Consider the following 19,029-nt stretch of genomic DNA (forward strand, 5'->3'; position numbering starts at 1 on the left):
AAAATTGTTCTATGTTTTTTTGATGTCCTAAAAGTTTATTCTAATATTATGTACATTAAATAAATAAACTCTATTAGAGTTATTACATCATAAATGTATAGTTTATTTATCTAGTCATAGAAATCAGCAAATTTCAAAGGATTTCAAAATTTACTTCATTTGATTTTAAAAATCTACATTAGTTATAAGTCATCCCTTATTTTATGTACAGGTTATAAACCGAAGTTCATCTAATAAAAAAAACAAAAAGGAACGTTTTAATCATATTTTAATATACGGTTTTCAAAGAGTAATGGAACATGTTAATTGATACAAACAATGAAAACAATGGAAACTCGTTTCCTTATTTACTGAACACAATAAGGATTTATACAAGTAAAATATGGAAAATGAAATTCTGATAAAGTTAAAAGAATTGTCAGATTATGATATTTTATAATATCACAATAATTATATCTTATAAAATCTGTTCTAATCAAAATATTGTTCCAATTTATACGCCTTCTTGTTTTTTTGGAAAGTCATAAATAATTAATATAATTTCTATAAATGAAAAATTTTCTAAATTTGCAAATAATTTCTTAATTTTTCACACTAAGTGATAATATTTTTTTTATTTACACACATTAGTATGAATTGTTGATATTAAGCTCGTTTTAAAATTTCAATCGTGTTAAAAAGCACACTGATCTTCCCTTTCCTATCGAATTGGCTTATATCAGTAAGCAGCTGTTTGCTGACTAACATGCGTACCGCTTCTTTATATTTAGACGGTGAAATTGACAACGTTTATAGTTTTATCATCCGTCTATTCGTTTATAAATGATTATAGCTTAATATTATAACGCTGTTTAGCTATAATTTTAGTGTTTTCAAGTAAAGAAAATATAATTGTATATTTTTTCCTGTGACTGATGCCTGAACTTTTAATTGATTATATTTTTTAAAATGAGTGCAAAAAACGCGAGTTTTCTTGATTCTGACATTGATCTATATTTGAAAATATCTAACTATGAAGAAACCGTCAAGCACTTGGATATTTACTATGGAATAGGTATTTTTGGCTATTAATTGCATTAAAAAAATAATATTTATATGTTTTTATACATCCTTTATAATGATAAGGTTGAGAGAAGTATAATGTTCAAGATAATATTAAAATCAAACATTGTCTTATACGTTGTTATTGTAACGAATGATTTTAATTGAAACTAAACATTACAATTTGATTTTAGTTGAGCTTTTTTTATTAATAAAAAATGATCACTTCATTTAATTGTAGTTTTTAATTAACTCTTTAACTGTGTGCTCGCCAAAGTTAGGAATATTTTATTTGACCAAATATTTTATTGAGACCAATAAACATTATCTAATTAGTAATAAAATCTCAGTCTTGAAAATAATAAAACATTGAGTTTTTGAAATAATTTACAACATAACAAATTAAAAAAACCCAGTACAGGGGGGTCACGGCACAGTGGTGCCGTGGTATAGTTGGATCAAGTATAATGATATCTGACAGTGATTAAAATCACTATCAAAAATAAACGCTTCGATGCAAAATTTAGATTGTATTTAATTTAAAAAAAATTGGTGTATTATTCCAAAAGCTACATGATCTGCTAGTTCCTTATTAATATCTTGATTAAGATAAAGTATGTCGAATAAAAAAGGGATTATTAAAAAATAGTATTTCTCATAGAAAAATTATGTTGATCCATACGCTTTTCAATAAGTTAAAGCATTACAAAGTTAAAAATATAAAAAATAAAATCGAGAATTTTCACACAATAATAGCATTTGGTAGCCATTTTCACCGTGAAGATAAAATAAAGTCCGAAATTTTTTTTTTTCATAATAAAGAACATTACATTAGCTTTAATGTAATATATATATAAAAGTGTCAGACCTTCCGGAACATTTTCAAAAGTTAAGTTGAAAAAGTTATCATTTTAAATCCCCCCTTGTGGGCAGGTTTTTTGAAAAATTTACGGCAGTTTTTAGTAAAAAAAATTGAAAAAATTTCGAAAATTAGCGATTTTTAAATATGTAATTTTTTTGGAGGTTTCCCCCATTTACGGGGAACGAGGGAAATTTTTTCAATTTTTAAGGGTAATGTCTTTGACTAGACACAATTTGTGATCTTTTGACGTATCGTTGAAAGAAATCCGTTCGGTGAGAGCTGAGAAAAAGTGGTAACAGACACGAAAAAAAATAAATAAATAAAAATAAAACGCATCATAGCATCGAAGCTAAAAGGAACATTTAAAGCTAAATTTAAGTTTGTTTTAATAAAATTTAATTATTTTTTATAATAAGTTGTAATGTTTATCATAGATAGTCAACATCTGTAACAATATTAAATGATTTAATTTTTTGTCCCACTGGAGAAAAACTAAGGTAAAGTTAATTTGTTAAAAAAAGCCAAAGAAATGTTCAAAACACAATTTTATTATAATACTGAATAATGTTAACATAACCTAAAAAATATTCATTAAAATAAATTGTATTTTATTGTTAGTTTTAATTCTGAGAAGTTTTTTTTATAAAAAAGAAATTTTTCTGAATATTACTTAAAAAGTTAATTTAAAATTAAAAAATTCCTATTATTAATATTGAATATGTAAAAACATCCTAATAATAAAAATGATGAAATTTTCAAATCTTAAGTATAATTACATCGTATTCAGCGGTGTTTTTACGAAATGTGTTATTTCGCTATTTCATGTTGACTGGTCATAAATTAATTTTCACCTAAAATTTTTCTTATTGATATACTAGGTAATTCATGTGTGAATTTTCTAAAAAAATTATATGGTTGCGCGACTACTCTGGATGATTTAATGAGGACTGATTCGAAATAAAAAAATAATTTTTCTTATTTATGATCTTTTACTTGAGTACCAAGATTTTAATTGTTATATTTGTAAATTACATAAATTAAAATATATTAAACAGGGAAAATAAAAGCTATATAGATTAAACATTTTTTTCGTTTTAGTGAAAAGACAACTTTTAAGGTATCAGAGTGCGATCACTGGATTATTTCCAGTATTGTCTGACGACGAAATAGAGGCCAGCGTTAGAGATAGTATATACTGTGCAGCGGCTGTATGGAGTTTATTTCAAGCTTACAGGTATTTATATATTTTATTGGAAATTATAAAAACATTAATATAAATGTTTGACATTATTAAAAAAAGAACAGATTACGGAATTGTTGTTAAATTTAATAATTTATATTACTTATCCTAATTTTATTTTCTAGGAGAATAGATGATGATCGAGGTAAATCGTACGAGTTAGGACAATCTGCAGTTAAGTGTATGCGAGGAATATTAGCTTGTTGGATAAGACAAGCCGACCAAGTGGAACGCTTCAAAAAACATCAGTGCAACAAGTATGCGCTACACTCAAAGTTCAATCTAAAAAACGGCGATATCATTTATTCGGATGAAGGCTATCCTCACTTACAAGTATGCATCGTAGTATTTTACAAATACTTAGTACATTTTAAACGTTATTTTCATAATATCGTATCTAAAAAAATGTTTATCTTACAAGGCCTTTTGGTTTCGAAAATAAAATTTCAATATTTAATAACATTTTCATGTTTATACATATTCCACTCTTGGAATTCAACCTATAAGGTTATATTACTATATAATAAAAAATGTGTGTATATTTATACTACTTGTGGGGCACAAAAATTGTAGAGGCCCTAATTCTCCAAAAAAGAATGAAAAAGAAAAAAGAAAATGTACAAACCGAAATTACATTAGTTTTAACGCTATTTAACCCAAATTTTTCATTTTCTTTTATTAAAATTTTCATCTCTAACTTTATCACAAAACAAACATTGAAGTTTAAAATTAAATGTTGGTTTACTAATTTAGAATAGTGTAAGAAATGATCTGAAAATTTTCATGCGTCAGTACAATATTTTTAATATACGCCATAGTGTACATCTTAGCGCACAGAGACAGAAAAAAGTACTTTTGCTATCCACGTCGACTGTTTTGGTTATATTAAGTGAGTCTGTTAAAGTTAACATTTGCGAATTATTTTTCATAATTTTATAAAAATCCCATGAATATTTCTAAAAACCAGTTGGATTTATTTTATAATTTAACTATTGATGAAGTAACGGAAACTTTATATTCGCTGTCAAGCACACGTGGTTTCTGATGGATGAAAATAAGTCCAGATAGAATCTCAATTTATTTTTTGTTCGTTTTTTTAATTAGTCTTTTCAGGAAGATGTTTTTCTAATTGTGTAGTAAATTAGCCATGAATATCCCATTCTAAAGTCTGATAATACAACTGATGTTCTAAACTAGCAGCTCATTTCAGTGCTAATATTTATGTCGATAGTATTAAAGTATATGGAGCGTGCTACGTTTTTTACTCGATCAGTTGATCAGCAAGGTTTTTTTACCGGTAGAAATATTACTATTAATGCTGTTGGTTTTACTTTATCTGCCATGAAACCTTCTAATATAAGTTTTAAGTAGTTTATCTACAAAGCTGTTTCTAAAACCAAGTGTTGTTCTTGTTTAAGTTTTATTTCATTTAGGTATAGGCGAACCACTTTTATCCTGGATAAAATAATTTCTCTTTATAATTTTTTATAAATTCTCCGAAAAAATTACAATACCTAATCATTAAATATCAATTTCATACTACGTTATATTTATAAATCAACTACTAATTAGGAATAATGATAGAAATAGGAGTTAATTTTGCTTTTTAGAATAATCAACCAATTTCATAAAATTAAAGACTATCTAGAGATTTGTATCGTAGCGTTTTATATGATAGTGATTTTAATCACTGTCAGATATCATCTATACTGGACCCAACTATACGACGTCCCCACTGTCCCGCGACCCTACTGTGCTGGGTTTTTAAAAAGTGTGCATGTGCTTTGAAAAATAATTTACTTAAAATAATATACTCAAGTCTTAAATCTTGTGTAATGTATTTATAATAATGTTTTCAATCATATAACTATTTATTATTATTTATTTTTGTAAAGTAACAGAACATATAAAGAATTGTAATAAGTTTAATTTAATTTAATTTTTGTTACACAAAATTCATAAAATTCTCTGTGTCATATTGAAATTTATTGTATCAGACAATGTAGTATCAATAGATTTAAATGATTTTATATAATTTGCAAACAATAACATATTTGAATATTTAATTTATAACTATTTCGTTGAAATACAAAAAAAAAAGGGACTCAGCAAAAGATTACTTTGTGGAATGCCAAGTGTAATATTTATGACACCAGATTTATGATTTTGTAATCTATTCGTTAAAAGAAAATGAAATCAAAATAGCAAAATAATTAAAACTCCAATGGTATTTAATTTTTTCATAGGCAAATTTATGTTAATTTACAATGAGCCTTTCTAAAATGAACAAATATAACATCAAACTGTTTGTTGCATGAAAATGATTCAAATTGAATCATTCAATTGAAATTTTTTTGAAAACTGAAAGATTAGTAATAGTGGGATATTTTTCACGAAAGTCATGATGTTATTTAGCTATAACATTTTTTATTATGATGTAATTATATTTGTTATAATTTTAGAAAATATTTTTGGTAATTATGAAATTTTTGAGATTGTCCTGTAATTACAAACATTTTCTCGGTTGTCTTTTAAATAAAGAGGCAACAAAAGTACAATTAAAGATCAGGGATTTTATCCAGATTTAAGGAGCTGTTGTACAGTTTTAAAATAATAAAACATAATTCAAAAGAGCATTTTGCTCTTTCAATCATTTTTTTTAAATAACTGAAATATTATCTGGACCATTACACAATTTTAGATTTATTGAATTTAGATCGTTGAAAACATTTGTTGAGCTTAAATATAAATTAGAAACGCTATGTGTAGGATTTCTTACTTGTTCATAACCCTTCTAGAGTACCGTTTTAAGTAAAATATTAGATTATTGTATGAATTTTGGGGTTAGGGGATCGCGATTATTTAACCCATTTGATATGGGGAATTACTCCTTGGCTTAAATTGTTGTCGATATTTTTTGAACCCCGAGCAAATTTTTCTGTGGTCATCTCTGCTTGAAAGAAATGCCCTTTTCAACAGAATGATGAGAGTCTTTAACACACGGTGTACATAGATCATTAGAAGTTTCACTATTTTGTTTTATATTTGTTAATCGATTTGTACATGGTGATTGATTAACTATGCCTCACTGTATATTCACTATGCCATAATTTGTGAGACAACGTTAATCAATCACCCTATATATTGTAGGTATGTCTTTTAACTAAATCAATTTTATTCGTGTAATATTATAAAATCCGAATGGCGTCAATTTTGTCCAAATAAAATAATTATCATTTATTTACAAAAAAAAAATATTAAGTCTAAGATTTAGATGAAGTTGATTTTTTAAATATATAAATTTAAATATTTATATGTATCAAATAAAATCTTTGAATTTATTTGTAAATTTTTTAGGTTGATGTTGTATCTCTTTATTTGATATATTTAGTTCAAATGACTACTTCTGGTTTACAAATAATTTATACGAAAGATGAAGTGGCATTTGTTCAGAATCTAGTATATTACATCGAACGCGCTTATCGAACGCCAGATTATGCAGTATGGGGAAGAGGAAGTTCTTATAATGATAATACTCCTGAAATTCATGCCAGGTTATTATATTTATATTGACTTTATTATTCTATAATATATTCGAAAATTAGTGTAATTTTCTCGATTTTTAAATAAATTATTCAAAGTAAATACGTTTTTATAATACATATTTAGATGTTTTGCACATTACATGTACATTTGACACATAATTCCTGAGTTTTTAATGAATACATATCCCTTTTTCAGTAAAGTAAAATGTTATTAATTCATATAATTTTCTTGGTCTATATTTGAGAAGTATATATTTAAGTATTATATTAGAAACTCGTATAACAAATATTTTTTGTTATATATTGGTATAATTTTGTTGATGAAAACATTTTTTATGTTCTTAAACAGTATTATTATTTTAAGTATATTTTAATCATGTATTAATTTATGATCTTTTCATAGTTAGTCTAGTATTAACTGTGGTAAAACAATACGTGTTGATATTACTTTTGTGATCTAAAAGTGTTGCATAAAAATGCATATAATTAATTTTTATGTGGCTTGTTCATCAATATGTTTTAAGGTTATAAACAAAAAATGAATACAAGTTGAAATTGCCTTAATAACAACATTTTTTTTTTGTCTTTGAAAGTTAAGCAATTCTAAGTTCAAAACATTATTTGAGCAAATTATTTCCAAACTAGTTGACAAAAATATGTGGATTCACCGCCTCGCCATAAAGTTAATCTGAAAACGCCCCTTGTCTCATATTCACTATTTAAAGTGGTTCATAATCTCACGATAAAATCCAGAACTAAATAATACATTTAAGAATTTGTTTACAATTTAGAAATAAAACCTCTTACATCATTCCAAATGTTAGCTTCGATACAAAGTTGAGAAGGTATTAATTTTACTATGATGTGTTTTTTTTATATCTGTCGCCACTTTATTTCAGCTCTCCCGGACCGATTTCTTTCAATGATACATCAAAAGATCACAAAGCGTGTCTAATTAGCAAGACATTGTCCTTAAAAATTGAAAAAATTCTCTTTGTTCCTGAAAGATGAAAAAATTTTTCCAAAAAATTGCAATTTTTAAAATTAGTAAATTTATATATTTTTTGAACTTTTTTTTTCTTAAAACTGTTATTTTCATGTACCCATTACACTTTTAATGTGTGAAGAAATTAAGCTATTAATAAATATGTTTCAGGAAAAACATAAAAAACCTTTGAATTTTTAATATTCCATGATCATATCTAATAAGGGTTATATTATTTAACCATAATTTGCAGTTTAATTGTCTAATTAAACCTCATGATATTTGTGCAGTATGTTGATAGTGTTAATAACGAAAAAAAATCCCAATGGACAATCTACCATGTATTCTTCCTTAAACATACTACTTGTTACTGCAGCTATGTCTTTTAAATTGCTATCTCAAAAACACGAGTTTATATAAAATAAAAGAACGAAATTGTAAATTTTAATCTATAAAATAAAAAAGTATATATATTATCCTATTTTAAACCCAATTTTTAGTCCAATAATCTAATTGAAATATCTAAAATGGAATTCAGTTTGAAAATCAGCTTATTAAAATTGATATTGATATAGTTTATATTACTAATACTTAAGAAATATACATTTTTTGATAAATTTCAAAAAATAAATCAAAAACTTTTACGATAAATATTTTTTATTTTATTTAGTAAATTGAAAAACTTAATAATAGTTTTTTTATATGGGTTATTTATCTATCATTATATGTGAATAGTTCAGCGTCATAGTTTTCTATATTTTCTTCAAAATGTGTATTTACTTCAATTAGAGATGGTTCGCAAATTAAGTCACTAACGCTATTAATTGTCTTTTTTTCTGGTGATTTAACACCGTAGCAATCTTCAATTTCACTCGTGAACACATCATTACAGTTTTTTTTAAAGATTTTTCTTATCTCAGCTAACTCAGCTGAAAACTCTTGCCACTCATATTTTTTAGCGACTTCTGTCACGGTTAAAGCCTTATCGTTCGAATTTTTGTCTTGAAAATCATTACAACTCTCTATGAGTTCGACTAAACTATCCATTTGTGAATCACAACTGTTAACTAAAGATTCCAAGTTGTTTTCGATTTTACGAATAACTGAGAAAATTTTTTCAGAGACTTCTGAAACGTCTGTTTTTCTATCATCGCACTCCATTGATGTTCATTACAATAATCAAGGATTGATTTTATTTTTTTGACGATTTAAATGAATTGAATTCACGTTTCCACAGATACTTATTTTTTAGAGTTAAGATTTTTATAATAGTAAAATTAGAAAAATAGAAAAAAATTACAAATTGTTGAGTTACACAAATCAAGTTATTTTTGTAAATTTTAGTAAGCACGCAATATTGATACTAATAATAGAATAATTTTAGTATTATAATATTTTTAACGATATTACGTTTTTGTAATTGAAGAAAAAAACAAAATTAAAATACCAAGTATTTTTTTGGAAACTAGTTTTGTAAAATATATTCGTTGTAGTTAATTAAAATAATTAAATAAGTGGATTGAAATGTTTAGATTTAGATTTCAAATAATTTTATTGTTTATGATAAATACAAGAATCAGTTAAATTTTAGAATTGATGATAAAAGATGAATAATTATTTTCGTTTTAAATACAGTGATGATACTATTTTTCCTTTCTAAAATTTGTTTCACTTAACGAAATAGTAATTGCTATAATTTTAGAATCTAAATTAGATATAACTAATTCTTCCTGATAGAAATCGTATTTTATAAAATCTGTTGGATTGATGTTGTCACGTTGAATTTTTTTTGAGTTTATATTGAACATGAAATATCCGTTAAAAATTTTAAATATCGTTTCCTTTATGGGTCTAAAAAAGAAAAAACACCTTTTTTTACTATATTGTTTTTTTACTAGCGTTGAGCATATTAAGCAGAGTGCGAGAAAAAATGGTAGAAATTTCCATAAGGCCAAGATGAATAATACTATTAAGAGCACTGACCGTTGACTAATAATTGTTAAAACTATGGGTTCATTTCCATCTTTGTTTAAGTCACATATAATAGACGTATGGGCTTGGTCGTAGTGTTCTGTTATGGTATCAATTCGACCTCTATAATTACAACCTGATAAGGGACATAAAAACAAATTTTTGTTACACACAGTCCGATAGTGACGTTCAAGTTCATCGATTGTATACCATCTAAGATTGGTTCTGTCTTCTGTGGATAATTTGCTAACATCCCCATTAACATGGGCAACTTCATACTTGCATGGAAATTTTAAGGAAGATACCAACTTATCAAAAATAGCATGCGATTCTGCTGAGTACAATTCTCCACATGGACACATCCATCTGTACTTGTGACACGTACAGCATGTCACGTGTCCTTGCATACAGAGCTGATACGGTGGTAGTGTTTGGCTTTGACAGCTCTGACACGCTGTAATTTTACTAATTTGTGGACAACACAGATCCATGCACGTAGTTTACGTAACGACAGACACTAAATCTAACCAAGATTATCGTGGCCAAGTCACAAATACCGAACGATGGAGGAATTAATATTACGATAAACGTAAAAAAATTTACCTCTGAAATTTTTAGTTTAGTTTATTGTATGGAAATGATAACAAAACACGTTGCCGTCGTTATATGCTCATACTTCGAGTACCACTGTAAGAGCCAGTTTCAAAATTTCATTAAATCTTATAAATCAATGCAAATAAATTATAATTATAATTATAACCAAGATTATTATTAAAAGATAGTCATGTAATAAATTGAACTCGTATTGGTATACTTTTACTAGACATTTTATTTAGACATACTATATGATTTAATTAAAAACTTTTTTCTTACTATTTGTTAAGTTATTATACGAATTATGTATTAATCAGTATGTTTATTTTTATAGTTCCATTGGCATGGCAAAAAGTGCTTTAGAATCAATAAACGGTTGTAATTTATTTGGTGATAAAGGAGCTTCGTGGTCAGTGATTTACGTTGACATAGATGCACACAACAGAAACCGAAGTATATTTGAAACTTTGTTGCCTAGAGAATCGAGTTCTAAGGTGAAGTTATAAAAACATTAGCTACTATTTTTTTTCTTTTAGTAACATTTTTTTTCAATTTGTCAATCATAATTTTAAAACATTAATCATTAATCACGTTTGATGTCCACTCTAAAAGCTATTGCTTATATCACAGAAAAAAAAAGAAAATCTAAATAGCCCAATGTAACGGGATCGAACCCCGGTACCTTAGCACCGAGCCACGATGCGTTACCAACCGTGACAAGTAGTAAACCGCCTAGCAGAAGGAAGAAAGCGGTTTGAAAATGTTTAGTGTTAACAATAACAAAAATATGCCTCATATCAGCCATTTTTTAAAATTATTGATAACATCCGAAACACTAGTTCAAAAGTTATCAATCAGTCATTTTCATAATTAGACCATTATCTATTAAATAAGCTAGTTATAGTATGTTGTCATTTGAAAAATTAAAGTTGTCACACATGTAATGTATAAGAAATAAATATGAGAAATATTTCATGATATATAGTCTGAGAAAAACATGTAACTAAGAAAAACAAAAAAAAAAAAGAATTCTCAATATTATATTTATTTTTGGATTAATTAAATGGTTAATGATAAAACAATCACTCTGTCTTTAATAAATAAAATAAACAATACATTTCTTATATAGTCAATTATTCAATTTTAGCTCTAATACGTAGCTGAGAAGCTATTAGTTTTACTTAGCCGTTTTTTTCTTGATATAACAAATGATCACAAATCGTATCTAATTGTTAGGCCTTAATGTATAATAATTTTAATCCCCGTAATAAATAGAAATGTTCAAAAAACATTACAACTGTTATAAAACATTTGATGTTGATATTTATATTTTTTACTTTATATTGAAATAACTTTGAAAAATGGACTGTTCATTATGAAATTTTTATTGACAATACAGTACTTTAGATATTTGCTTAAATGGCGGCGTACTTTTTTTAAAATTTAATCATTGTTGATACTACCGAGAGAGAGGGCTTAAAAATTTTTTTTTTTTTATTTAAATATTTTATACTTTTTTTAAAAACATTTCTTTTTTAAATTTTCACCAAATCAAAACTATAACTAACTATAACTATACATTGTAAAGTAATATAATAAAAGAAAAATTATTTTGTAACTTGATATCTAGAAGTTATACCGGTAATTAAAACAAAAAATCTTAATTTTTTGTTAAAAATGGCCAAGTTACGTTGCATAACAACGGAACATATAAATCATTCAATACTAAATCAAATTAATAATATTTGATATGATTAAAAAAAGAAAGACGTTTTATATAGGTTATATATGTTTTCTATAAGTAATTATACTCTAAAGTTTAAAATCGTGTAATTTTTAGTGGATAAGATAAACATTGTTTATATTTGTTTCAATTACGCATCAAAAAGTTTTGCGACAGTTATTTGAAAAAGTTTAACATATCAATTAGCAATAATCTACAAAAATGTCTTATTTCCTCTTTGCTGGATCCCGATTATACGTTTCTTTAAAATTATGAATTTTTTAAATATTCGTGTGCAGAATTACCAGTTAGGTTAAAATTATTTTTTCAAAATAAATAATATATTTTGTTAAAAGACTATGGTGATATTTATAGTTCATTCGTATGAATATGTTTTGCTTGGGCTATCCTTACAATCAAACATATAATTTAGATAGCAAGTGCAGCTTATTTATAAAAGTTAAATATAGTAATGATTCTACGAGGAATTAAAATAAATTTGTAATATAGTAAAAAAAAATTCTAATGAAAGAAATCTCATTAACACTAGATTTGTTCATTTTAGCTTCAGTGCGAAGTTGAGAAGGTTTAATTAGTTTTACGATGATATGTTTTTTTTTTGTGTCTGTTACCATTTTTTCTCAGCTCTCATCGAACCGATTTCTTTCAATGATACGTCAAAAGATTACAAATCGTATGTAGTCGAAGAAATTACCCTAAAAAATTGAAAAAATTTCCCTTGTTTCCCGTAAATAGAGTAAATCTCCAAAAAAATTACAAATTTAAAAATCGCTAATTTTTGAAATTTTTTCCACATTTTTTTACTTAAAACTGCCATAACATCAAAAATGACCAAATCAATATAATTTTTTTTTATAGGTGCATGTATTCACCTATCATTTGGTATATTTTTTTTTATAAATCTGACCCTTTACTTAATCACAGGGGGAATATTCAAAATGACAACTTTTTCATAAAAAATTAACTTTTTTAACTTAACTTTTGAAAGTGTTCCGGAAAGTCTGACACTTTTATATATATCTTAATATAAAAACTCTTTTTTATATTTATAACTTTATAATGCTATACTTTTTTAAAAAATGTACGGATCATTATATTTTTTTTTATGATAAGTACTATTTATATTTAAATATTATTAATATATATATTTATTTATTCATATATTACACTTATAAATCATAAAACTTGTTATCAGAATATAAATAATAAAATATGAGATCATGTAGCTTTTGGAATAATCCATTAATTTTTAAAAATTAAATATTGTCTAATGATTTGCATCGAAGCGTTTTTTAAGATAGTGATTTTAATCACTGTTAGATATCATCTATACTGGACCCAACAATGCTACATCAACATACTGTGCTTGGTTTTTTGACTTTAATACAAGAAATATTTACTTCTTCCTTGTAGAAACCAAAATGGTGCCCCTTAGGAAAATTATTTGTCTAATATTTATTGTTATTTGAGTGTTTATCATCGTACACAATCACTTACACACACACATACACAAAAAGCTAATTATGTGTGTTTTATTATTTTGTTTGGCCAGGCAGTCGATTCTGCATTACTTTCTACAGTTTCATATCCAGCTTTTGCAACACACGAAGAAATATTAGTTACTTATACAAAAGCTAATATTACGAAAAAACTAAAAAGTCGGTATGGCTTTAAGAGGTTCAAGCGAGATGGTTATAAATGTGCTATTGAAGACCCAAATAGACAATATTACAAAGTCGGAGAGACACAAGTTAGTACACTTTGAAATGAAATATCGAAATAATATCTGATAAAATCATTCAAAGTAATATACATTTTTCTACAATTTTATCATAATGAAATGAATTAATTTAAAATAACTAAAATTTACTCGTGAATTTGCATTTAAGGACTTTGAAAATATTGAAAATGAATGGCCTATGTTTTTTTTGTACATGATAATTGACGGTGTGTTCAAAAATTTACCTCAACAAATTGAAGAATATAAAAAGTTATTGAAAGATGTGATGAGAGTTGACAGCGTTGGAGGTAGGTTGATGGGGTGTTTGGTATTTATATTTGGATACAATATCGAATTAAAGTACACCACTTATTAGAGAAATATCTAAAATGTTAAACTAGTAGATAACATGGATACATCCTTAAGTCCTTTTAGCAATAGTAGAAAACAGTAAAAAAAACTATTTTTATATTACCGTTAGCATGTTGCATTGAAAATGAAATAACCAAATAAAAGCATTCGATGAAATACACCAAGTTAATAGAAAAAAATAAATAAAGATGGTCTAATTTTTACTTTATGAGATTTACATGCAAAATTTCTACGAGATAAACTTTTGAACATGTTGAGCTTTTATTTCTTGTTTTTTAATGATGTGCCAGTTCATAAATATCACAATGTATATTGTGATAATACTCGGTCTCGATTTTCAAAATGTCGTGACTTCCATTTTTTCTCTAATATGTAGTTGAAGTATTATTTATTTCTATTTATATAGTATTTTTTTTTTATTGTTCATTTTAACTGTACATTAATGTTAGACTTTTCTTAATTTTAGTAATTATTTTTGGTTAGATCCACTAGTACCGATGTTCTATTATGTCACCAAAGAAAATGTTGATTTTGAGAAAGCCAACCCGGGTAGTCAGTTAAGGTCACCAGGACCAGAGTGCGACGATGAAGAGGATCCACCGTTGTTTTTATGGAACCAAGCGTTGTATATTATCGCTCAATTATTGACATCTAACCTGTTGCATATTAACGAACTAGATCCAATCCGTCGATATTTACCTTCGTATAATAGACCCAAGAAACCAGGTCGTTATTCTGCATTTCAGGTGATTATTATTGTTAGTTTAGTTTTGAAAATAATAAAAATGATTATCAAATTACTATTTGTTTTGTTAATGTCATATTATAATTATAATGATGAATGTCCAACGACTATCGTTGTGCTTTATCAAAACGCCATTTGACAGAACTGAGCGGAAAGAACCGTTTTTCTTATTTAGTACATTTATTTACATATGCGATTTATATTTTGTTTCACATGTTCACAATGCCTATAAAATCGCGTACCACTACAGACCAGGCATGACACTGTAAGTAAATACAAAGAAGTCAACAAAATGCATGGTGTGATTTTTGCCATTCAGAACTTGATAATAATTTTGATACTTAGAGTAAACGTTAGAAAAAAGAGGGTTAGTTTGTTTGAAAAAACAAAATACCTCATATCTCTATGAACCGCTAATCTTTATTATTGTATAACAGAACTATGATGATATACAAATTTATGGGGATGAGATTTAATTCTCTAAATAAAAATAAACAAATAAAATTTTCTATCGTGATTTTCATATGATTTGAACTGCATAGTTCCTCTATAATTTTAATGAAAAAGTCATTGTGATGGAAAAATAAGTAATAAATTATTTTATATCAATATTAAATGATTTTCAGTAGCAAGCTATTTTTAAATTTAATCTTTTTTTCAAGTTTGTGTATTTTTTTTGTGTAAATTTAATATGCTTATAACATTTTTTGAGAATAATGTATACAAGGTACGTAGAGTTATGTAAAATGACTCTGTTCATATTTGGTTATGTATCGAAATGCCTCAGTTGCATTATTCTTTAATTTTTAACTTAACGGTTTGCATGGGTGTTTATGTATTTTAACATTTTTGATATTTCTTAAGGTTTTAGTATTTTAGTATAAATTTATTTACGATTATTGTCCTCTCTTAAAAGCTATTGAAGTCAGAGAAAATAAGAAAACCTATAATGCCTAGTACTTTGGAAACGGAACTACTCGTTACCTATATTTATGTGTTTCCTTTTTTTTTTTACAATCTTAATTTATGACAAATTTCGAAGAAAGTGTTTTTTTTTAAATAACTGTAGTAAACTTTTTAGAAGACTAAATTAAATAATTAAATAATCGAATAATTGCTTTTATAGTGACTATTAATAAACAAAAAGTGTTTTGTTTTTCTTGTCTGACTGACTTACTTTGCAAAATCATACAGTAATCGTGTAGGATAGTACTTAGAGAGGTACTTTTATAAATATTTTGTTTTTTATATTTATAAAAAACTTCGCATAATACAGTTAAACGTGTTTTTTACATGTATGTATTACCTATCCAGATAATACCTGGATAGGTAATACATACATTTTATTGAATTCTCGATCACTTTATATCTATAAAGTGATCGAGATTTCAATAAGAAAAAATGACATGGCTGTGTTGGTATTTCATTTAAATAACAAGGAAATCATATTTTATTATGTTTGCTATACTTATAATATAATTTAATATATTTCCTTAAAGGTTTTCATATGCATGCATTTATGTTTCTTCGAGTATTTACTTTTAACTTATATTTTCTTTTATGTATAGAATATTTCAGAAATATATCTTGAATGTATTTAAGACTTAAAAAAAAAATTTCGTTTGTCGTTTTTTGGTTTATTTTACTTTTTTAAAAATTTAATTTTCCGATTTTTACTTAACGGCAGTGGCGAGTTGTGGGTCCGTATCCCAACGCGTGTACATAAAATTATAGTATAAAGGGAAGTAGAGGGCTGAATCTCCTCACTATTCTATGTTCTAAAAGTTATTTGAGCCCTCCATACAAAAGTTCAAAATACGCTACTGCGCAACGACACTCATTATGTTGTTTAGAACATAAAAACGAACCATTTTTTTTTAAATAACCTTTAAAACATCTGAAAATCTATAATTATTAATTTTTATTCATATTTGTATATAGGGCACAGCAACTGATTTAGTTGTTCAAGTGGTTCTTATTGCTGAGTCAATGCGATTACAAGCTATGATGGCCACCTACGGAATCCAAACACAAACGCCACATGAAGTCGAACCGGTTCAGATATGGTCATCAACGGAACTTGTAAAGGTTCGTTAACTTAGTTTATAAGTACTAACTACCGGAGTGAATTAAGTTTTGAAATAAGTCAATGTTCTGTTGAGCAAGGTAATCAATATATTTAACTCGACATTTTGACTTGATTTTTTTGTTGAATTAACCAGTCTATTCAAGCCCATAATCTATTATTTTACTATAATATTACTCTTTACTGTGATAAAAAAAATACTTCTAGCTTTTGTAATCAATAATCGATATACTAAACGAATAATGCTAAAAAAAATTTGAATTGATTGAAATGTAACCTATCATTTTAATAGGGATTATATTAAAATGATTGGTTCATTGTCGAAATTATAAATTTTGATTGTAGGTATATGACGATTGTTTGTTTTTCAGGTTTACCAACATTTAGGAGTCAATAAAAAATTAAATCTTAGCGGAAGACCATTAAGACCTATAGGTGCTCTGGGCACTAGTAAAGTAAGTAAAATAAAAATTAGAAATTAATCGAATCTAATAGTGAATATGAAAATAATTATAATCTTCATTCTAGTTGTAAATTTATCAATGTTAACTGATATATTATTGAGGATTATTTTGTATACATGTGTACCGAATAATACATTATACGTACTTATTTTAGTAAACTATTTATAAAGGACTACTGGAGAGTAGCACCCTTAAACTTTATTTAAATTTCTTAAAAAAAGTATTTATTATAAAAGCTTAAAATTTGGTAAAAATATTCCTTGGATATATAATAACCAATTAGTAAAGTCCATAAATTATTATAACTAAAAATATATATAAATTAATTAGCTTTTCTACTAATTTGCGTTTATGTATGTATGTATGTAAAGTTAATTAAAATAAATTTCATAAATTAATTGTTTTTAAATGATCGTTTTTATGATATTTCTGCCACGTTAAATAACATTGTACAAAAAAAAATAATAACCTGTACAAAACATTAAATTAATATATTAAAAAAATTTAACAATTAAACATATTCAAACGTTTGAAACATTCTACAGGAACGATGTAAATTTTGAAATTTTTAGAGTTTTAAATATACAGTGTTTAAAATGTAATAACCTTGGTTAAACTTACACACTTAATTTATACAGATTTTAATAAATTAAATACATTTGTAATAACTAGGGCGCGGAATTATGCGCATTTATAAATGTATATTGAAATTTATTTATAAATTTTATTTAAGCCATTTTGGAGGGTTTCAAGTTTGTACGACTTTGTTATAAGATTATATGTGTATTCATTGATAAACCCCCACATAATCACACCCATACTATAATCGCGATGATAACAACATATTACTAAGTTCTAAAGTCAATTAATAAAAATTTGTTTTCCGAAATTTATAAATGCGTATAATTCCGCGTCATAGTAATGACCTTTAAATTATATTTGTGTAATATGGAAGTTATATGTAGGTGTATGTTTTAAGAATATAGAATAATGTATATTGCTTGTGACATACTATGGTTCGAATCTGTCATGCTGTGTCCGTATTATATTTTATTTAGTAACGGGTAATTTATTATAATTTATCACTTTTGTGATTTCGAGTAGTCGACACTAGAACGTCCGTTAAACTTACGTTTGATAACCCATGAAAGTCACTCTGTGACATTCCGGGATTGGATATTAAGGGTATACCACATATGTGTAAAGACTTTTTGGTCATTCATGAGGCACCAGATTGAATAGAAAATTTGAAAAGGGCATGAAAAGTGTGCATGATGAAGAAAACAGTAGACGAGAAGTGGTGGTGCAATGTCTCGAATAAATGTTAAGATAAGGAAATCGTATATTTTTTGGAAACTTAAGTAATACCCAACTAATGAAAATTTAAGAGTAAAATAAATATGTGATTAATAATTTAGTAAAAAATTTATTCAATGAAGAACAAAATTAATCTTTTATGAATTTGGAGTTAAAAATATGATTATATTGTTTGTATAAAATAAATTTCCAATAAGTGTTGTTGATCAACGTTTTACTTATATAAATAAACAAACTTCATTTCCTTCAATTTCAAAAATATCATTATTTTATCTAATTGAGTTTTTTTATTTTTATTGTCAAAAATTCAAAGGTATAATATTATGTTTTGAAAGTTCAATAC

The 19,029-nt window shown here is 26.0% G+C and overlaps 1 protein-coding gene across 4 annotated transcripts in view; it reads left to right on the forward strand.

The window, feature by feature from the left end:
- Positions 1-784: 784 nt before the first annotated feature.
- LOC126898596 (probable phosphorylase b kinase regulatory subunit beta) overlaps positions 785-19,029 on the forward strand; it is a 28,132-nt gene continuing 9,887 nt past the window's right edge. The window contains exons 1-11 of one of the 4 annotated variants that reach the window (XR_007702312.1): positions 785-1,054; positions 3,002-3,137; positions 3,269-3,476; positions 6,501-6,697; positions 10,573-10,732; positions 13,535-13,732; positions 13,872-14,010; positions 14,558-14,820; positions 15,070-15,084; positions 16,761-16,907; positions 17,277-17,360. Coding sequence is in view for 3 of the 4 variants with exons in the window: in XM_050672825.1 (XP_050528782.1) it covers positions 949-1,054; positions 3,002-3,137; positions 3,269-3,476; positions 6,501-6,697; positions 10,573-10,732; positions 13,535-13,732; positions 13,872-14,010; positions 14,558-14,820; positions 15,070-15,084; positions 16,761-16,907; positions 17,277-17,360 (1,653 nt within the window). In the remaining variant the exon portion in view is untranslated. Of the gene's footprint in view, positions 1,055-3,001; positions 3,138-3,268; positions 3,477-6,500; positions 6,698-10,572; positions 10,733-13,534; positions 13,733-13,871; positions 14,011-14,557; positions 14,821-15,069; positions 15,085-16,760; positions 16,908-17,276; positions 17,361-19,029 lie in introns of those variants that run through there. The other 3 variants (XM_050672825.1, XM_050672827.1, XM_050672828.1) reach the window with 3 other exon arrangements.

This window comes from Daktulosphaira vitifoliae, unplaced genomic scaffold, assembly GCF_025091365.1.
Source record: "Daktulosphaira vitifoliae isolate Bord-2020 unplaced genomic scaffold, ASM2509136v1 Scaffold_2, whole genome shotgun sequence".
Lineage (NCBI taxonomy): Eukaryota > Metazoa > Arthropoda > Insecta > Hemiptera > Phylloxeridae > Daktulosphaira > Daktulosphaira vitifoliae.